At 35.0% G+C, this 23,392-nt stretch overlaps 1 protein-coding gene across 1 annotated transcript in view; it reads left to right on the top strand.

Moving 5' to 3' along the window:
* The window catches only part of LRRC63 (leucine rich repeat containing 63), a 73,070-nt gene that overhangs the window by 14,690 nt on the left and 34,988 nt on the right, over positions 1–23,392 (top strand). Inside the window, exons 5-6 of the mRNA XM_033104040.1 lie at positions 4,063–4,223; positions 18,896–18,994. Of these exons, the coding sequence (XP_032959931.1) occupies positions 4,063–4,223; positions 18,896–18,994 (260 nt within the window). The remainder of the gene's footprint in view (positions 1–4,062; positions 4,224–18,895; positions 18,995–23,392) is intronic.

The following is a 23,392-nucleotide window of genomic DNA, read 5'->3' as shown; positions in this document are numbered from 1 at the left end:
TTCTTGTGCCCCTGGAATTAACCCCACTTGATCATGATGTATTATTTTTTTAACGTTTTGTTGCTTTTGATTTGATAGTATTTTGTTTAGAATTTTTGCATCTATATTCATCAGAGATATTGGTCTGTAATTTTCTTTTTATGTTTGCCTTTGCCAGATTTTGATATCAAGGTAATGTTGGCCTCATAAAATGAGTTGGAAAGTATTGCCTCTTCAATTTGTTTGGAAGAGTTTGAAAAGGATAGGTATTAAATCTTCTTTGAATGTTTGGTAGAATTCGTTAGTGAATCCATCTGGTCCTAGACTTTTACTTTTTGGGAGGTTTTTGATGACTGTTTTGATTTCCTTACTGTTGATTGGTCTGTTTAGATTTTCCAGTTCTTCATGATTCAGTCTAGAAGATTATATATTTCTAAGAATTCGTTCATATCTTCTAGGTTATCAAATTTGATGGTGTATAGCCTTTCATAGTATTCTTCTATAGTCTTTTGTATTTCTGGTGCATATGCTGTAACTTCTCTTCTTTCATTTATGATTTTGTTTGGGTCTTTTCTCTTTTTTCCTTAGTGAGTCTAGCCAGAGGTTTGTCATTTTTACTAATCTTTTCAAAGAACCAACTCTTTCATGCATGATATTTTTATATTATCTTCTTGTCCTCTATTTCACTTAATTTTGCTTTAATTTTTATTATTTCCTTCCTTCCACTGACTTTTGGCTTTGTTTCTTTTTCTAGTTTTTGAAGGAAAAATGTTAGGTTATTTATTAGAGATTTTTCTTGTTTTTTGAGGTAGGCCTGTAATGGTGTAAACTTCCCTCTTATTACTACTTCTGTTGTATCCCAAACTTTTGATATGTCATACTGTCATTTTTCTCTATGTATCTTTTATTTCCTTTTTAACCCAGTCATTATTTAGCAGCATGTTATTTAATCTTCACATATTTGTGTTTTTTCCAGCTTTTTAAAGTTTATTTCCAACTTCAAAGCACTGTGGTCACAGAATATGCTTGGTATGATTTCAGTCTTAAATTTATTGAGGCTGCTTTGTGTCACAAAATATGGTCTATACTTGAGAATGTTCTATGTGTACAAGAGAAAAATGTATATTCTGGTGTAGTGCAATGGAAAGCTCTGTAAATATTGATTATGTCAATTTGGTCTAAAATGTCATTTAAGGGCAATATTTCCTTATTGGTTTTCTGTTTGCATGATCTATCTATCGTTGTCAGTGGGGTATTTAGATTCCCTACTATGATTATGTTTTCATCAGTTTATCTCTTTAGTCTTGTTAGTAGTTGCTTTACGTATTTTGGTGCTCTCAGGGTGGTTGTGTAGATATTGATAAGTGTTATGTCTTCCTGATGTGTTGTCTCTTTTATCATTATAAAATGTCCATCTTTGTCTCTTGTTACCTTTTTTTATCTTGAAATCTATTTTGTCTGATGTAAGTATGGCTGACCTGCTTATCTCTGGATGCCATTTTTTTGAGTATTATTTTCCACCTTTCACTTTGAGTCTATGTTTGTCTTTGCAGCTGAGATGTTTCTCCTGAAGACAACATATAGTTGGGTTTTGTTTTCCAATCCATCCCACTACTCAATGCCTTTTAATTGGTGAGTACAGTCCATTTACATTGAGGGTGATTATTGATATATGAGGATTTCCTGTAGGAATCTTATATTTTGTTTTCTGGTAGCTCTATGTCTCCATTATTTCTTTTCCCTTGTGGTTCTTTCTGTTGTTTTAGTTTGGTGGTATTCTATGATTTTCTTCCCCCTCTGTTTCCTTTTTTTTATGTCATGTGTTTCATTTTTAGATTTTTGTGTGTATGTGGTTACCATTAGGTTCATGCAAAATAAAGTTTCATGTATATAGTAGTCCTTTTTCTTCTAATTGCATCTTTCTTCCATTCATCTGTGTGAGTTCAGTCCTTTAACTCCCTCTCCTTTTATGTTTATGTTGTCACAAATTATCCCTTTTCATGCTTTGAATTCATTTCCAAATTACAATATCTATTGTCTTCTTTAAAAAAATAAATGTTTTTTTACCTCCTTGAACTTTATGTTATATTTAAGAGATTGGTACCCTATTCTGAACAAGGGTTGCAATTTCCTGTTTCTGTCTGTCTGTTAGTTGTCTTGCTCATAATTTTGTATCTTTTTGTCTTTTTGTTTCAGGTAGAAGAACACCCTTCAGTATTTCCTATATTGCAGCTCTTGTGGTGGTAAATTCTCTCAGCTTCTGTATGTCTGGAAAAGTCTTTATTTCTTCTTCGTAACTAAAAGATAACTTTGCTGGATATAGTCTTCTTAGCTTGTCATTTCTCTCATTCAATAATTTGAATGTTTGATTCCACTGTCCTCTAACTTACAGGGTTTCTGCTGAAAAATCCAATGATAATCTAACGGGATTTCCTTTATAGGTTACCATATATTTCTCTCTGGCTGTCTTGAGGATTCTTTTGGGGTCATTAATTTTTGGCAGTTTCAATATAATGTACCTTGTAGAAAGCCTTTTTGCACTGAGGTAATTAGGTGTTCTATTAGGTTCTTGTATTCGAGGATTCAGCTCTTTCCATAGGTTTGGGAAGTGTTCATCAATTATTTGTTTGAATAAGCTCTCTGTTTGTTTCTCCTGCTCTTTGCCTCCTGGCATATCCATTATTCTCACATTGCTTCATTCTAATGAAGTCCGATAGTTCTTGTAGCGTTCTGTTATCTTTTTTTTTTTTCCACTTTCGATTCTCTCTCTTCTTCTACCTGAGTCATTTCTAGATTTCTATCTTCTATGTCATTAATTATTTTTCTTTCCTCCATATGGTCTTCTCTATTTCCTAAGCTCACTAGTTTATTCTTCATTTCCTTTATTGAGTTCTTCAGTTCCAGAATTTCTCTTTGGTTTTCGTTGTTGTTTGTTTGTTTGTTTGTTTATAGCATCAGTCTCTTTGGTGAAGTACTTTTTTTGTTCATTAACTTCATTTCTTAGTGTGTTGAATTGCCTTTCTCAGTTTTCTTGTATCTCACTGAGTTTTTTCAGAAATGTAATCTTGAATTCTCTGTCATTTAAACCACATATTTCCATGTCTATGTTTATTTTCTCATTTCTGAATTCACTTCTTATTTTGGTAATTAATTGTGCATGATGGATTATTTCTCTGACTAGGCATTTGTGGGAATGAAAGCTGCCCTTTTAAGAATTTCACACTTCACTATTTAGCAGGTTGATAAGTAGAGGTCTTTCCTTTGTTTTACAGTTGGTGGCACTGAAGTGCAAGTTTTTATTTTATTTTACCTGTACTGTTGGGGCTTCTGGTATGTCTGTGGGGGCAATGTCACCTTGGCTATGGAAAACACTTTGTATTCTCCAGGAGATGGGCATCACCTTACAACCCAGTCACCCCATCTCGGGGCACCACTGCCATGAATTGGAAGTAGTAGGCTATGGGTCTTTTGTGTTCCTGGTGCCAAGACAGGCCATCTTTTATGGAAGGTGGAATCCAAAAGGGCTATGATAAAGTAAGTATAGATGGTCTCTGTTTGGCTAACTCCTGAGTTGTTTGGGTTTTTCCGTCAAACTGAGGGAAGAGCTGAAATACATTGGACATTTGAGTTATGCCTCAAGGTAATATTGGGGGGAGAGCGAGGTGGCTCCTTGGGAGGTGATTTCTATCTGAGTTACACTTACATAATGTCCTTTTTCACTTTTGTGAAGCAAGAAGTTGTTTATGTAATTCATAATAAAAAATTTAAAAAGTATTTTTACATGTAGTATAAAAAGACCGAGATTGATGGAATCCAAGTTACCCAGGTAGAAATATATGAGCATATGGTTTTCTTTTAGAAAGACAATTGTGCTATCTAATATTAATAACAAAACTAACAACACCCACTTTGGCAAACAGAACCAACTGAGACTGGGTGGGTGAAGGTTATGGGAAATGTCTTCTCGAGGATGTGTACCAGTAACCTATTTATGATGGCTCACTGTTATAATGACATAAGTATATCTCAAATTTCAATCTAAGTGATGACACATTTGTTTCATGTATTGTTTTGTTTATTTAGGTCTCATTAAACCTAGAAAAAGAGATGAATCAGAAGCAAATGTTATACGTGGTGACGGTTTTAAGACTGTTGCAGCAACACGATATGAAACAGTAATAGCCATGACCAACCTGGCCATAGTAAACTGTCAAGTATATGGAAGAAATGCGCTTAATCTTATGGTATGCTAGATGTTTTTAATGGCAATTTTCTGCTGTGTTATCAATTATTTTTGCTTCAGGTTTCCTAACTTAGGTTAGTTTTCAGAGTATTAAAAAGATGTTTCATGTTGCAATAGAGATTTCTGAAGAGCACATTCAAATTGCTCCTCTAAAACCTCTCTGTCCTAGTTTCTTTCATTTCAGTTTTTTAAAAATGCTCATATTCAAAGCAATTATAGTGCTTTTTCCATTACCTAGTATAATAAGAAAAGTGGGATTTAGAGTTATCATATTTTTAAGTTATCAATAATCTTTGGCCTTTGTAGCAAATCTAGCACTAGGCTAGCTTTTCACTGAACAGAAGCCTAGTATGATGAATAACAATAATAATGGTTACTATTTATTAAGCACCTATTATGTGTAAAGCAAATGTTACTCTTAGAACTTATAATTCAGCAAAGTAGGTATTATAATCTTCCTTTTACAGATGAGAGCACTGAAGCCCAAAGAAAAGTAACTTGCACAAGATAACGCAACAAGCAAATGACAGAGCTTGGCTTTGAAACTAGAATACTTTGGTCTCAAAAAACCTATGCTCTTTATATTAAATTTTATTTTAAAATAAGTTTAGACTCATAAAAAGTTGCAAATATAGGAAAAGTTGCAGTGAGATTTTCTTTGGGAAATTAGGATATTAAAAAATGCCCATCTATACTGGGGAATTTAGAAAGCTATGTGCTTGCCCAGGACAGGATACATTCTCAGAAAAGACCTGAGAAGACCCTAAGTTTTCACCTCTGCTGATTTGTAGGTAAAGCACAACTAAGAAATAAAGGCTAAGGCAGAGTTTTAAATGGCCTGGGTAAGCACTGAAGGGGTGCACTTGCATAGAGCCAATCTAAAAAAACTTGGAGAAGTATTGTTTTCTCTCTCTCTCTCTCCTGGCATTCAAGGAAATCTATGTCAAAACACTAACTGAACACAAGCTAAAGGAGCAGCGATTTCAAAAACAACACATAAAGAAATCCTGAAAACAGGAAACAATCTGATTTTCAGAATTTCTACATTATAATAATCAAAGAGGCCAGTTTTTAACAAAAATTATAGAATAAGTGAAGAAATAATAAATACAGTTCATTCACAGAACAAATTAACAAATACAGTTACTGAGGAAGCACAGACATTGTACTAGAAAAAAAGACTTTAAATCAGCTGTCTTAAATATGCTCAAATAGGTAAACAGAATCACGAAAAAAAGCTAAAGAAAACCAGGACACTAGTGATTATCAATAGAGATTGAGATTATCAATAAGAGATTATCAATAAGGAGACGGAAATTACAAAAAGGAACCAAAAAGAAATTCTGGAGCTGAAAAGTAAAACAACCAAAATGAAAAGTCCACAGGAGGTTTAAACAGTGGATTTACACAGGCAGACAAAAGAATTAGAGAACTGGAAGATAGGTCAATTTAAATGATGGAATATGATAAACTGAAAGAAAAATGAATGAAGAAAAATGAATAGAGCCTAAAGGACCTGTGAGACTCCATCAAGTGTACCAACATACAGATAATGGGAGTCCCAGAAAAAGAGTAGAGAGAGAAAAGGGCAGAAAGAATGTTGGAAGAAATAATGGCCAAAACCTCCACAAATTTGATTAAAGACACAAATCTATACATCCAAGAAACTTAACAAACTCCAAGAAGGATACACTCAAAGAGGTCCAACTAAGACACATTATAATCAAATTGTCAAAGGCCAGAAAGTATTTTGAAAGCAGCAAGAGAGGAATGATTTGTCGTGCATAAAGGATGCTCAAAATTAATCACCAAATTTCCATTAGAAACCATGAGAGCCAGAGAGGAATGTGATGGCATTTTTAAAGTGATGAAAGAAAAGTATTCTCTCAAGCAGGAATTCTACATCCACAAAATTATCCTTCAGAAACAAATGAGAAATTAACATGTTCCCAGATAAACTAAAGTTGCCGGAGTTTGTTATTAGTATACCTGCCCTATATGAAATGCTAAAAAGAGTCCTTCAAACATTAGACAGCAATTCAAAGCCTTAAGAAGAATTAAAGGACTCTGGTTAAAGTAAATATAGGTAAGTATAAAAATCAGTATTATTTTATTTTTAGTTTATAAAATTTCCTCTTATTTCCTATATTATTTAAAATACAAATGCATAAAATAATAAGTCTATGTTAATAGACACACAATGTACAAAGATGTAATTTGTGACAGAACAATATAAACTGTGTATATGGGGGGAGGAGATGGAGTCATATAGGAACAAAGGTTTTGTGTACTATTTAAGTTAACTTAGTATTAATCCAAACTAGATTGTTATAAATTTAGGATGTCAATTGCAATCTCAATTGCAACCACTACTAAGAAACTATCTTACAAATATACATGAAGGGAATGAGAAGGGAATCAATATGGCACGTTACAAAAAAATTATGAAACTTCAAAAAGTAAACAAATAATAACAAAAACAAAAAAAATTCTGGAAAAGGCAAAAGTGTGGAGACAGTAAAAATATCAGTGGTTGACAGGGATGTGGAAGTGAGAAGGAAAAATGAATTAGAGGCACACAGGGGATTTTTTAGGACAGTGATTTATTCTGTATGACACTGTAATAATGGATACATTTCATTTTATATTTGTCAAAACACACAGAATATACAACACAAAGTCTGAACTCTAACATAAATTATGGACTTGGGTTAATAATGATGTACTGATGTTGGTTCATTCATCATAACAGTTATACTGGTGTGTGAGGTGTTGATTTTTAGGGGAGGCTATGGGTATGTGTGGGGAAATGGTATGTAGAGAAAAAAGATCTCAAATAATTGACTAACTTTATACCTTAAGGAACTTCACTGAAAGAGCAAATGAAACCCCAAAATAGCAGAAGGACATAATAAAAATTAGAACAGAGAAAAATAAATAGAGGGTAGATAGAAAATCAGTAGAGAGAATCAAATCAAAAGTTAGTTATTTGAAAGATCAACAAAATTGGCAAATGATTAGCTAGACTATGGGGAAAAAAAGAAGATATAAAAACTGAAATCAGAAATGAAAATGGAGATATTACTACTGGCCTTATAGAAATAAAAGGGATTATAAAAAAATACTATGAACAATTGTATTTTAAAAAATTAAGTATCCTAGATGAAATGGAAAAATTTCTAGAAAAACACAAATTAACAAAATTGACTCAACAACAAATAGAAATCTGAGCATATTTGCAATAAATAGATTGAATAAATAACCAAAAACCCCCAAAAGAGAAAAGTCCAGGTCCAGATGATTTCGTGGGTGAATTCTGCTAAACATTTAAAGAAAAATAAACACCTGCACTTCTCAAAACTCTTCCAGAAAAATAAAAGAGGAGGGAACACCTCTAATAGTATTTGGTCCCACACTACCAAACAATTCTCAGACACCAGCTGGATGTCCTACAATTCAACTCAATTCTGACACTATCTATCCAGAGATAACATCAGTTTCCACAGGTAAAGTGCTCAGTCTCTCAAGACTGCCCTCTACTTCAGATGCCAATCACAAGTCCAGGTTGTTACCTATATTTCTGACCGAGTGGCTACAAATCTGAGGTTCCTACAACTGCCTACTTGGTTTTGATTAATTTGCTAGAATGGCTCAGAGAACTCAGGAAACCCATTTACTTACTAGATTACTGGTTTATTACAAAGGATACTAAAGGAGACAAATCAATAGCCAGACGAAGAGATACATGGGGCAAGATATGGGAAAAGGCTGCAGAGTTTTTTCTCCAGGCACCACTTTCCCCAAATCTTCATATGTTCACCAACTCAGAAGCTCTCCAACCTTGTCCTTTGATTTTTATGGAGGGTTCATTACTAGGCATAATTGATTAAATTGAACTATATCTCCAACCTCTCTCTCCTCCCAGGAGATGGGAGTGTGGAGACTGAAAGTTCTAACCTTCTAATCACATGGTTGGTTCCCCAGGCAACCAGTCCCCATCCTTAGGTGCTTTAGAAAAGTCACCTTATTAAGATCAATTGAGTTGTGGTGGGAAGGGCCTTGTTATGAATAACAAGACACCCATGTCACCTTTATGGCTCTGAAGCAATTTCAGAAACTGAGGATAAGAGACCAAGTATGACAAAAGATGCTCTCATTGCTCTTATTGCTCAGGAAATTCCAAGGGTTTGGGGAGCTGTCAGCCAAGAACCATAAGTGAAGATCAAATATATATGAGAATGACCAAATATATGGTTTTTAAAATTCAAAATATCACAACCTCTAACATAATCTATGCTGTCAGTATTACTCAGATACCAAAGAAAGACAAAGACACCACAAGAAAACCACAGACCAATATCCCTAATGAATATAGATGAAAAGTCCTCAGCAAAACAGTAGCAAACTGAATCCAAAAAGATATTAAAAGGATCATACTTGATGACTAAGTGACATTTATTCTTGAAATGAAAGGATGGTTTGACATAAGAAAATCAATCAGTATAATAAAGCACATAAATAAATGAAGGGGAAAATATATAATTTTAATTAATGTACAAAAGACATTTGACAAAATCCAACACTGTTTCATGAAAAAATATTAAATATTTTGCAACAGGATTATAAAGGATTGGGAGTGGCTAAATGTATGTTTCTATTATAAGGTTCTTTATTTGTCAAGCAGTAGAATATTATTTAAAGGTTGGTTGTGATAAGTGAAGGTGCATAGAGTGATCTTTAAAGAAACCACTTTTACTAACCACTGTCACTGCAATAAACTTGAATTAAAAAAAAGATCAACTTAAAAAAAAAGGAACCATTTTTAAAAAACACTAAGGGGGATAACAAAAATAATTAAAAGGAAGGAAATCTTAAAAAATACTTTGTTTATAATAAAAAAGGCAATAAAAGAATACAGGAACAACGAATGGATGGGAAAATAGAAAACAAACACCACAATGGTAACCTGAAATCTAAACGTATTAATAATTACGTTAAATATAAATGGGCTAAACATTCCTATAATTAAAAAACAGATTGTCAGACTGGATAACAAAGTATGACCCAATTATGTGAGGTCTAACAATTAAGTTCACGAACTCATCCTAGAAAAAGAGCTACATACCTCATTGCTGAATATCACTAGGGTCACCTTTGAAGTACCTCCCTTGGGAAGCTATGCACTGATGCTAGTGCCTAGTCCACCCTTCAAAACAATTTTGGAACTCTTTCTGGAATGGCCATCAGAGCTGTTGTCGTATTCCCTTGATGTCCTGAATGTCATCAAAATGTCTTCATTTCAATACTTCCTTTATCTTTGGTTAAAGAAAGTAGTCATTGGAGGCCAGATCAGGTGAGTTGGGAGGGTGTTCCAATACAGTTATTTGTTTACTGGCTAAAAACTCCCTCACAGACAGTGCCGTGTGAGCTGGTGCATTGTCGTGAGGCAAGAGCCATGAATTGTTGGTGAAAAGTTCAAGTCATCCAACTTTTCCATGCAGCCTTTTCAGCACTTTCAAATAGTAAACTTGGTTAACTATTTGTCCAGTTGGTACAATTCATAATGAATAATCCCTCTGATATCAAAAAAGGTTCGCAACATCAGTGCAACAAGTTCACAAACTTAATTGTCAGACCTCCTATGCTAGTTACAAAATGTATACTTTAAATATAAATACACTGATGGTTAAAGGTAAAACTGGGGTAAAAGACTGTGGTAAAAGTTAACACTAGGCATTATAAAGCTCTCATGGCTATATTTCTATGGCTATATATGTATATATGGCTAACGTAGAAGATAACACTAAAAACAAAAAGTGAACAAAATATAGGTAGAAAGGATCTGGTCCAGATGGCAGAGTAGGTAAATACTGTGCCTCCCTCCCCTCAGGACCACATCAAAATTACAACTAAACTACAGAACAACCATTATTAAGAATCACCTGAAGTCTTGCTGAACAGAAGCCCTACACTAAGGTCATGCAGAAGAACCCACCTCAAGATCTGTAGGGTGGGCAGAGATGCAGAATGGGCTGGTCCTACACCTGTATGTGACCATTAAAAATCAGGAGGGACATCTCGCCTATGGATTCTCCCTCCTGGAGGAGTGAGGGGGCTCCGCTCCTCACCAAGCTCCCGAGCCCAGGATTTCAGAGACAGGGAGAGAACTCCCCATAACTTCTTGTGAAAACCAGCTGAGATTGTGGCTGAGTGAGACAAAGGGGGGCTGCACCCCCAGGTGTTCCTCTTAAAGGACCCATGCACAAACATACTTGTTGATGGATTCACTTACTCTGAGCTCAGGGCTGGGGCAGCAGCTCAAAAGGCACCAGGGACATACAGGGAGGCACTAGCTTCAGAGCGAGGGCTGGAGGGACGGCTTTCTCCTGGATGAAGGAGCTAGTTCAAGTCATTGTTTCTTTGTTGAGTCCTCTCCCCTCTCCGTGTGCAGATGCAGGCAGCCACCATATCTGAATCTCCATCAGCCTGGCTAATAGTGTTGATTCACCCTGATTCCCTGAGACCTCAGCCCACAAGATTATTGGGCTCACCCAATAATTGTCTGAATGGATGAGAAAACAAGACCCTCGAATATAATGCCTAAAAGAGATTCACTCCAGATAGAAAGACATACATAGACTGAAAGTAAAGGGATGGAAAAAGAAATATTTCATGAAAATGGGGGGAAAAAAAAGGCTATATATCAAGAGACAAAGAAGCACCCAGTAATCCCCCTTCTAGGTATTTATGAGAAGAAACCCAAAACACTACTTCAAGGGGATGTGTGCCTACATATGTTCTTTGAAGCATTCTTTACAGTGGCCAAGATGTGGAGGCAGCCTGGGTCTCAGTGATGAATGGATAAAAAGTAGGTGGTACATATATACAATGGAATATTGCTCAGCCATGGCAGGGAATGTGTTCTTGCCATCTGCGGCAGCATGGATGGATCTGGAGAGTATTGTGTTGAGTGGAGTGTCAGACAGAGAAAGAAAGATGCAATGTGATTTTGCTTATACAAGGAATCTAAAGAACAAAATAAACAAACAAGCAAAGCAGAAATAAAGTCACAGATACAGAGAACATTTTGATGGTTGCCAGACGGGAGGGTGGTGGGGTGATGAAAAAGTGGAAGGGATTAAGAAGTACAAACTGGTTGTTACAAAGTAGTCATGGGCATGTAGGGTAGAGCATAAGGAATATAGTCAATAATACTTTACTATGTGTGGTGTCAGATGGATACTAGACTTATCTGGGTGATAGATGGGAGGGAGCTGGAGGCAGGGTGAAAAAGGTGAAGGGATTAAGTACAAATTGATTATTAGAAAATAGTCATGGGGATGTAAAGTAAAGCATAGGTAATATAGTCAACAATATGTTAATAACTATGTATAGTGCCAGGTGGGTACTAGACTAGTCAGGGGGATCACTTCTTCAATTATGTAAGTGTCTAACCACTATGCTGTACACTTGAAATTAATATAAAATAATATTGAATGTCAACGCTAATTGAAAAATTAAAATGGGGGAAGGTGAAGGGAAATAAGAGGTTCAAATTTCCAGGTATAAAACAAATTAAGCCATGAGGATATAATGTACAGCATAGGGAATATAGTCAATAATATTGTGATAGTGTGGTACGGTGTCAGGTGGTTGCTGGACTTATGGTGATCACTTCTTTAGGTATATATAAATGTTGAATAACTATTGTGTACACCTGAAACTGATATAATATTGTATGTTAGCTGCATTTTAATAAAAAATCTTTTAAAAATGCAAACAAATATATGAGAGAAATTTCAAAATGTTTAAAGGATCAATTCATCAAGAATATGTGATAATGTAAACATGGATAGATGTGATCACAAATGCTTCAAAATTCATAAAGCAAAAATTGACAGGACTAAAGTAAGAAATAGAGCAATTCATAATCAGGTGGAGATTAATAACACAAAGCATTGATGCACAAGTAATAAAAAACAATTCAATAAAAATATAGAAGACCAGAAATAACTCAGTCAACCAGCTTGACTCAGTTAATATTTATGGAACCCTACATCCAACAATGGCAGAATACACATTGTTTTTAGGTGCACATGGAACAATCTCAAAACAGAATATATGTTGGGCCATAAAACATGTCTCAGTAAATTTCAAAAGGCTTAAATATTACAGAGTTTGTTCTTTGACCACAAAAGAATTAAAATAGAAGTCAAAAACAGTAAGATACCTAGAAAAACACTAAATATTTGCAAATTAAACAATACACTAATAACAAAAAGATTTAAATAGGGAACATAAAGGAAATTAGAAATATTTCAAACTGAACAAAAATACAACATATCTGAATTTGTAAGAAATAACTAAAGGAGTATTTAAAGGGAAATTTATAGACTTATATAGATTTATTAGAAAAGAAGAAAGCTATAAAAATCAGTTATATTTGATATCATCTTAAGAAAGCAGGGAAAAAAGAGCAAATTAAACCCTAAGTAAGTAGGGAAATGAAAATAATGAAAATCAAAGAATTAGAGCACGTATAAACAACGTAGAAAAAATCAACAAAGTCAAAACTTGGCTCTTTAAAAGATTAATAAAATTGCTAAATCCAGAATATGATTGATTAATGAAAACAGAAAACTCTAAATACCAAAGTCAATTTTGAAAAGGGGAAGTTACTGCATTTCCTGTAGACATTAAAATAGAAAATAATTAAATATCAAGAAAAACATTTTCCCAATAAATGCAACAACTTGGATGAAAAAAATTGGAAAAAAATTCCTTGAAAAACACAACTCGCTGAAACAAGGACAAGAAGAAACAAAACATCAGATAGTCTTGCACCTGTAAAACACCTAATTGAAATTTTAGTTAAGAGTTGTTACATGGAGAAAACTGCAGGTACATAGGACTTCACTGGTGACTCTGTCAAACATATAAGGAAGAAATAATATCATTTTACACCAACTCCTTGAGAAAGTAGAGGAGGAGGAACGCCTGCCTGCTCATTTTATGATTCCTGTACAACTCTCACACCAAAGCCAGACATTTATATTATAAGAAAGGAAAATTATAGATTAATGTTTTTCATTAATATAAGTGCAATATCCTTAGCAAAGTATTAGCAAATTAAATCCAACAAAATTAGAAATGAAGATTAATACATCATGACCAAGTGAAGCTTTCCCAAGAAATTCCAAGTTGTGTAAATATTTGAAAATCGGTATTTATTTTCAACAATATCATCTCAACAGATGCAAAAACTTGACAATATTTAACACCCATTTAAGATTTTTTAAAAAGTTCTATGTAAGCTAGGATTCAAAGAAAATTTTCATAATCAAATAAAGGGTTTCTATGAAATATCTGCAACCAACATCATAGATAATTAATGATTGGATACTTTTCCCCCAAGATTGGAAGCAAGGCAAGAAAATCTTTCCTTTCACTTTTATTCTTCATTGTAATGAAAGTTTTAGTCACTTAAGGCAAGGAAGAAAAGTCCTAAAGATTGGAAAGGAATAAGTAAATATTTCTTTTTTTAGCAGACAACATGATTGTGTATGTAGAAAATCTAAGTAATCTCAAAAAAAATTAATCCTACTTATAAGTAAATTTAGTATGGTTCCTGGAAACAAAGTCAATATTTTAAAAATTGACACAGGAATCTTATCAGGGAACAAATTCATAGGAGCCATTGAGAATTCTGTCTTTCACATAATTAAAACAAAAATAAAACTAAAACAGAAAACTTCAACGGATCCTGCACAAAAGATGACATACTAATATGAATATGGGCATCACTGAGTTTCAGTCTTTCCTTTTCTTATTTATGTAATTAAGGCTATACATTTTCCTGTAATCATGCCTTTAACTGCATCCCCCAAGATTGCTTCATAATCCCTGAATACTTTAGTACATACTCCCTGCAAGCAAGGACACTCTTTTGCATAACCACAGAGCAGACCCTCAAAATCGGGAAATTGATATTGATGAATTACTGTATCCAATCAAGAGACTCCTGTCAAATTTTGCTGATTTATCCAGTAATGTTCTTTATAACAAAGGATTCAATCCAGAGTCACATGTTCTGTATGGTTGTTCTAGTTTCTTTCAGGCTGGTATGTTTGCAGCTTTCTTTGAATTTCATGACCTTGAAACTTTTGAAGATTACAGGCCAGTTATTTTGTAAAATGTCTATTAGTGTGGGTTTGTCGTATATTTTTCTCATGATTAGATATAGATTTTTCACCTTTGACATTACTATCTCAAAAGCTTTTTCTCATTCTATCTTATCAAGTGGTGCTTGATTTCAATTTATCCCATTACTAATTGTGTTCACTTTATTTAACTTCAGGGCTTCACTTCAGGGCTTCTCCACTGTTACTCTTTTATTTCTTTGTATTTAATAAGTATATTGTGGTACTTTGAAACTATGCAAATAATCCTATTTTTCAACAGACTTTTAATTAATTAATTAATCTATTTATTTATTTATATCACTATTTTATTTGGTGAGTATAATCTGTCATACCATTATTTATTTTTATTCTCAAGTTACCCCAGATTTCATTAGTAAAAGCCCAATCAAGTTAGTTTCTGTGTCCTTTTCACATACCTCCATCGTACTTCCAGGCTTATTCTGTGCAGTCCCTGCCCCAGCCCTCGAATCTGCCATTTCTCTAAGGACTCCTGGTTACTTTTAGTGATGAAGCCAAGATCTGGGCACTTGGTGTTGTCATTGACGTTAGGGTATTATAGATTCTTTCAGCGGGCAAAGCTAGGTAATAGGTGTGTGCACTAGTACACACACACACACACTAAAATCTGAATTTATATCAATACATCCAATTCTACTCTAACACTACAAGAGTCATTCTAATTTTGTCCCTTGTTAAATATATAACTCCTTTCTCCAACAGTGAGAAAATTGGCTTCCATTTTCCTTAATTTATGTACTTATTCAACCAATATGTAACCAACCTGGCTTTTTTTGCTGTCATCCCCTCACCCACATATACTCTCTCCTTTCTTTGCTTGGGATCTGAGACACTCCCCTATGTTGACATCCTCTTCACATTATTTGGGTTCTTCCACCCTATACCGGAATTTTCTCAAGTGTAGATATTTTCCTTGCCTTAGTCAGGCAATGACTCATGTCAGGCTGCTTCTCTCCTGCCTACATAGATGTCTTTTATTTTGGCTGATTTTAAGATTCCCTCTTTGTCTTTGAATTTAAGCAGTTTTACTATGACGTGCTTAGGTGTAGTTGTTAAAATATTTATCTTTCTATGCTTCATAGCCCTTTTCGAATATGTGATTTTATCTCTCATCAGTTTTGTCAAATTTTTTCAGGATCTTTTCAAATGTTGCCCCTGCTCCCATTCTTCATGTCCTCTTCTTACTGGAATCCAGATGCATCCGTCTTAGAACTTTCCACCCTGTCCCATATATCTCTTATTCTGTTTCCTGTATTTTCCACCCCTTTTACTCTCTGTGTTTTATTCTGAGTATTTTCTTCTTACCTAAATTCTAGCTTCATCATTCTCTTTTTAGCTTTGTGAAATTTGCAAAGTCTTTAGTTTTCATTATTTTTTTAACTCTAAAACTTTTATTTAGATATTTTTGTTTAAATTTTTACTTTATAATTTATCTTGATAATTTAATTTCTTGAGCCTATTAATAACAGTTATTTTTTTTTTAACACATCTCTGATACATCCAATATGTGGATTATCTGTGGGCCTGTTTCTATGGTCTATCATTTCTCTTTTTTTTTTTTTTGTCCAATTATTGTCTTTTTGCATCTCTTTTGATTTTTGATTGCATGGTAGATGTAGTATAGAGATAGTTTGAGGCCCTGGATGATGTTCTGTTTTTGCAGAGAATTTTTATTATTACTTCTAGGGAAGAGTCATATTAATACAATAGAGAATAAGCTGATTTAGTACTGGGCTTCCATCTTTGTAGAGCTTTCCTGTTAACCTTTTATCCTAGGGCTGTGGCCTTTCAGCCATCGCATACTAAGCCGGTTGCCTTCCTCCTTGGTAAGCGCTGAATTCCAGTTTTTATCTCCCTAGTCCTATGACACTGGTTATAGTTCTATTCAGCCTCTTGACCAAAGCTTTGGATTAGGCAAATGACTTTTGGCGAAAAATAGTGTTGGGTATTATGTTTATCACCCTGAGATTCCCTTGTCTCTGGAATTTTGTCTTATTAAGTCCTGGCTACCTTGGTAACTCCCCAAGCCTTTGTTGTATTTTTTTTTTTCTTTTGGATTTAGTAGGAGAGTTGGTTTGAAACAAGGTCTGTGACCATTAGTAGAAGTGAAAAAATCAGATTATCTCATTTTGAAGAGAATTGCTTTAAATGAGAGGTTGGCAAGCTTTTTCTGTAAAGGGCTAGATAGTAAAATTTTAGGCTTTTAGAGCTACATGGTCTCTGTCACAACTACTCAACTGTGTTGTATTGTACAAAAGCAGCCATATACAATACCTACATTTATGAGCATGGATGTGTTCAAATGAAACTTTGTAGAGAAAAACAGGTGGCAGGCTGTAGTTTGCTAACCCCTTCTTTAAATGAAGGAAGAATACAGCTTCTAAAAAGTTGGGTGCATCTAGTAAAAAACAAAATTATTTCCACAGCCATTAATATTAGTTTAAAAAACATTTGACTCCAGAGTAAGATCCTGAGTTCTGTGGGCTGATATAAAAGAATTAAAAGTTATAATTCCTAATCTATCTCAGGGGCTTATTAAAGAAACAGATTTTATATAAACAAAAATTTACACAAAACAAATGTACTGATTAGTATAATACAGACTCAGTGCATAAGTGCTTAAAGGTTGCTAGAGCAATTCAAGAGACTGAGAAAGCCTCCACATTATTAGTGCTATTTAGTTCTTCACATTCTTTCCATGATAACCACAGCAAACAGATTTTATGATGGAAGGGTAAAAGAGAGATCCAGGGTACCTGTGGTGGGCAGGCCTCATGGTATATCCACAGTGAAGGACCCTGGGATTCCATGAGGCAATGTGAAGGTTATGGATATTCACTTATTCAGCCAATATTTATTAAGAACCCACTACATACCAGTAGTAAACTATGTACCAGTGTGCAAAACAGAAAAAGTGCCTATTTCACTGAGCTTACACTTTAGCAGAGTGAGACCATACATGCATATATTCATACATAGTCTGTCCTATGGTGATAAGAGCTATTAAGAACAATAAAGCAAGTGGAGGGTCAGGGAGACATATATGATGGAACACTGGTTTGAGATGTTGGTCAGGAAGGACCTATCTGATCAAATGACTTATGAACAAACAGCTAAATATAAGCAGGCTGTTGAATGAAGTGAGAAAATAATTCATAGCAGTAGTGGGGGAAGAACTTTCTAGGCAGAAGGAAATGTAAAGGCACTAGTTATCTGAACACACTAAGTGGAACAATTAGAGACTGTGATAGACACATTACTGCTACATAATTGAGTGTACCACTAATTCTGCAGAGAAGAGAAAAGTGTTTACTAACAGGAGGAAAGAGCACCTATTTTTGTCTACTACTAACATATAGACATTCACAAATATTAGTACTTTATTAAAAGGTCAGTCTTGAATCCAGCACTATTAATTCCAACTATGAACCTTTTAATTCTTACATAGTACTTACCATAACCTATGCAACCCCTCCCTTCACTGCAACCTGAGGTTTGATCCTCCAGCATTAGAGTTCCTTGGTTCATTTAGTTATTCCCCACTGATCCTATGATCCTTATGAAACAAATGTTTCAACTTCCTTGGAACATTAAAGATACTGGTGGCACCAGTCATGTTTTAGTCAGTTCAGGCTACTATGACAACATGCCATAGATTGAGTAGCTTAAACAACATTTATTTATCACAGTTCTCGTGGTGAGAAAGTTTAAGATTGATGTCTCAGCTGATTTGGATCCTAGTGAGATCTCTCTTGTTCATAGCTGTCTTCTTGCTGTATCCTCACATGGCAGGGAGAGAGAGAACTCTGGTCCCCTCCTCTTCATATAAGGGCACTATCCCCTTCATCAGTTCTCCACCCTTAAGATATCATCTTACCCTAATCCCCTCCCAAAAGCCTCACTTCTAAGAGCCATCACATTGGGGATTAGGGCTTCAACATGTGAATTTGGGGCGACACAAACATTTAGTCCATAAGGAGGCATAAGTTTCCCTCTTTCAGAAATTGGTATATTTAATTAAGCAAGGAGTTTCAGATATGTTAGATTAATAGAAAGATAACAGAGAAATAGAAGTAGACACATGAAAAAACCCAAGGGGGTAAAAAGCATAATTAAATATATATTATATTTACTTATATTTCAGCATGTAGTGGACCCTAAATAAACTGTTTGCGCATTATTGTTTGAAATAATGCCTGTCACACATATATCACTATACTTATTACATACCTGAATACTTAGTATTGTTTCTATTTTGTTTTTATCCTTTACATATTTAAGAAATTATCCTGATAGACTAAAATAAATGAATGAAAATTAGCATAGGTTTGTTAGTGTATTGTATCAAACATTTTCATTCATAATATGTGTTTGTTTTTTTTTTTTTCACTCTTGTATAAAATATTTTGTGCATTGCTAGTACTTCACTCTTATATCTATCATTTTCTCTTAGGGCTTTTTTATCCTGAATTGTCCAGACTTAACACCTTTGGCTTTCCAATTGATATATCTTAACTTATCATTTAATGATATCCGTTCCTTTCCCACAGAAGTAAGTCCATTTTTATTATTGTATTTATTGGAATAATTTCTTATTATGAATAATAATTATAGTAAAAATAGACACATGGTACTCGAGTTATTATGAAGTAAATATATTTTGGGTTGTATCCTAAAGGCTTATTTTCAGAAGTATCAAAAGTACAGTACATCTTTCTTAGGAAGTCCCAGGACATAATCCTCAAAGACTGTGTTATGGTCATGCTCTCAAATATGTTCTCATAATTGTACAATGTATGTAAAATAATTTGTTTATTCTTCTAACTGAATAAAACCTAAAATAAACCTTATCCATGTGTTAATCAGAAACTTCAAAAACAAAGTTTAGTGACGAGGTAATATGGTGATGTAACATGCTTTTATTATCATAGGTCAAAATAGGATATTCTGCATAATAAAATATATCAGATAATAAGATATGGGATGAGCTAATTCAATGTCATTTTAAATAAAAGAGTCATTATGAGTACTTAGAACAGATAACGTTGTCAGTGTTTTAGTAATTTCTTCATTGGTCACTGGGTGATTTGTTGTTTTGTGAATTGACTTCCTGAACATTAACTTTTAGTAAATTGATTTTTAGAAAATTGACTTGCTTTCTATTTCAAACATATTTTCTATAATTTCTCTAAATATTGTGCTTTTATTTTCACTAGAAGAGTTACTTTTTCTTTTCTAATACATAATGAGAGTTTTATTAATTTGGCTAGGATGAATAGCTAAGAATTCCCAAGGAATATAGGGATCTTAGTTCTTCATGTTAATTTTAACTTTTCTTCTAAAGAGTCATAGGTGAGGCTGTGTATCCACCAAAGCATACTCTATCCACTAAAAAGAATGTATAAATATAAGGAAGCTCTTCAGATGTAAAATTTAAAGTGTCCATTTTTTAAATGATAGAGCTTGTCATTAAAATGCAGATCTGTGTTGTATAGCTACAGACAAAATATTCCAACCAAGATGGTAATATCCAGGCCATATATACATATATATGGCCCCAGAATACATGAAGCAAAAACAAAAAGAACTGAAGGAAAAAAATAGAAAATTCAACAATAATGATCGCATACTTCAATAGTCCACTTTCAATAATTCATAGAACAACTAAGCAGATGATCAACAGGGAAACAGAAGACTTGGACAACACTGTAAACCATTCAAACCTAACAGACATCTAATGGGACACTCCTACTGATAGCAGCAGAATACATAATTTTAAAATTCAAGATAGACCATTGGTTGGGCCACAAAAATGTCTCAATATATTTAAAAGAATTGAAAATCACAGAAAGAATATTTTTGGCTATATTTAAAAGAATTGAAAATCACAGAAAGAATATTTTTGGCTAAAGTGTAAGGTAATTTAAAAATCAATAACTGAAAGAAATTTGGAAATATATGGAAACAAAGCAACACACTCTTAATTAACAAATTATTCAATAAACAAATCAAAAGGGAAATTAGAAAATACTTTGAGTTTAATGAAAATGAAAAGACAACATACCAAAATTTGTGGGATGCATCTACAGCAGTACTGAGAGGGAAATTCATAACTATAAATGCCTATATTAAAAAAGAAAAATCAGCTTCCAGTCAAGATGGCAGAATAGGTAAACACTGTGCTTGCCTCGTCACATGACCACATCAAAATTAAAACTACAGAAAAACTATTATTGAGAATCACCTGAAATCTAGCTGAACAGAAGTCCTATAACTAAGGACACACAGAAGAAGCCAAGTCAAGACTGGTAGGAGGGGCAGAGATGAGGAATTGGCTGGTCCCACACCTACATGTGACCATTAAAAATTGGGAGGGATATCTCAGCTGCAGTGGTCCCCCCTGAAAAGTGAGTGATCCTAGCCCCACACCAGGTTTCACAGCCCAGGGTTCCAGTGCCAGGAAGAGAAGTCCCCATAAATTCCAGCAGTGAAAACCTGTGGATATTGAGACAGAGTGAGACGGCAGCTGTCACCCCAGGCATTCCTTTTAAAAGGCCCACACATGAACTTATCTGCTGATGGACTCACTTGCTCTCAGTTCCAGTGCTGGGGCAGCAGCTGGAAAGGAACCAGAGACATTCAAGGAGGAACTGAATTGTCTAGCTTGAGGGACAAGGGCTGGAGGAGCAGTCTTCTCCCAGACAGAAGTGCTGGCAGAGGCCATTGTTCCTTAGTTGAGCCCTCCCACCACCCAGCCTTCATATGCAGGAGGGTTTGATATCTATGTTTCCTAGCTGACACCATTTGCCCCGCCCAAATGACTAACTGAGATCTGGTCCCACCCAACTTTCAGGCTCACCAGAGATGCTTCTGGTGGCTTTTCCATGCAAACAGACTTACTTGGCTCATGCTGTGGACGTTCCTAAAATCTCTCAAAGGTTTACAAACCCAAATAAGCAGCATCTGGCCTCAGCTTGCCCTGTAACTCTTAATAAGTAGCCCTAAGCCCAGCACTAGAAGCAGCTGGTTTCAGTTCACAGCTTAGCCTTTCCAAGGCACCTCCAAGCCCAGTGTTAGTGTCAACCATCTGCAGATCACTTTGTAGCTCATACCAAGTGGCCCTGGGCAGGGCAGAGACAGTAGTTGAGCTTATCCTGCACCAGACCTCACCCCCCAATAGCCCCCAAACCAAAACACCCAGTAGCCAGCTTCAGACCACACTAGAGCACCACCCAACAACCTCCACAAATGACACACCAAAAGGGCACACACAGCAGGCACCAGAGCCCCACTAATATGAATCCTCCCCCTGCACAAATCCTCCACTGTAGTTATGGCCAGTTCTCACAATCAGCCTGAGGGTTAATCCCTCCCATTGACATGCCAACAGCAATCAAGGCTCAACTACAAGAGAACCATACACAAGGGACACACCTGCAGCACCCAGTTCTGGTGACCAGGGAGACTGTGCCGTGGGGCACCACAGGACACCTACTACATAGGCCACTCTACCAAGAATGGGAGACACATCAGCTCTACTTAATATATAAAAACAAACATAGGGAGGCAGCCAAAATGAGGAGACAAAGAAACACGTCCCAAATAAAAAATCAGAACAAAGTTCCAGAAAAAAAACTAAACAAAATGGAAATAAGCCATCTAGCAGATGCAGAGTTCAAAACACTAATTATAAGGATGCTCAATAATCTCAGTGAGCACTTCAGCAAAGAGTAGTAAGCATTAAAAATGGACATAAAAATCCTAAAAAAGAACCAGCCAGAAAAGAATAATATAGTCACTGAAATGAAGAATATTTTGAGGGCATCAACAGTAGATGAAACAGAGGATCAAATTAACAATTTGGAAGGTAAGGTAGCATAAAACACCCACAGAACAGCAAAAAGAAAAAAGAATCCCTCCCCCGAAATGAGAAAAGTTTAAGAGGGCTCTGGAAAACTTCAAGCTTACCAACATTTGCATCACAGGGCTACAAGAAGGAGAAGACAGAGAGCAAGGAAATGAAAACCTTTTCCGTGTTTCCCGGAAAAGAAGACCTAGCCGGACAATCAGTTCTAATGTATCTTTTGGAGCAAAAATTAACAGAAGACCCGGTATTATGTCATATTATATTATATTAACCTGGTGTTATAGTAAAATAAGACTGGGTCTTATATTAATTTTTGCTCCAAAAGACGCATTAGAGCTGATTATCCGGCTAGGTCTTATTTTCGGGGAAACAGGGTATTTGAAGAAATAATGACAGAAAACTTTCCTAATCTGGCAAAGGAAATAGGTATACAAGCCCAGGAAGCACAGAATCCCCCACAAGATAAACCCAAAAAGGCCCACAGCAAGACCTATCATGCTTAAAATGCCAAAGGTTAAAGACAAAGAGAGAATTTTAAAAGCAACAAGAGAAAGGCAGTTAGTTACCAACAAGGGAGCTCACATAAAACTGTCAGCTGATTTCTCAGCAGAAACTTTGCAGGCCAGAGAGATTGGCAGGAAACATTCAAAGTGATGAAAAGCAGGATACAACCAAGATTACTCTACCCAGCAAAGCTATCATTTAGAATCAAAGGACAGATAAAGAAAGAGCTTCCCAGATAAGAAAAAGCTAAAGGAGTTCATAACCACCAAACCAATATTACAGGGAATGTTAGAGGGACTTATTTAAGATGAAGGGGAAAAAAAAGATAAAAAATATGGATAATAAATGGCAATGATCACTTTAAATGTAAACAGATTAAATGTTCCAATCATAAGAAATAGGGTGGCTGAAAGGATAAGAAAACAAGACACATACATATGTTGCTTACAAAAGACTCACTTCAGATCAAAAGACACATATAGACTGAAAGTAAAGGGATAAAAAAAGATATTTTATAAAAATGGAAGTGAAAAAAACAAGCTGATAGCAATAGTTATACAGACAAAATAGACTTTAAAA

Source organism: Rhinolophus ferrumequinum, chromosome 4 (genome assembly GCF_004115265.2).
Source record: "Rhinolophus ferrumequinum isolate MPI-CBG mRhiFer1 chromosome 4, mRhiFer1_v1.p, whole genome shotgun sequence".
Lineage (NCBI taxonomy): Eukaryota > Metazoa > Chordata > Mammalia > Chiroptera > Rhinolophidae > Rhinolophus > Rhinolophus ferrumequinum.
The sequence above is the reverse complement of the archived record's forward strand: the minus strand, read 5'-3'. Positions and strand labels throughout refer to the sequence as shown.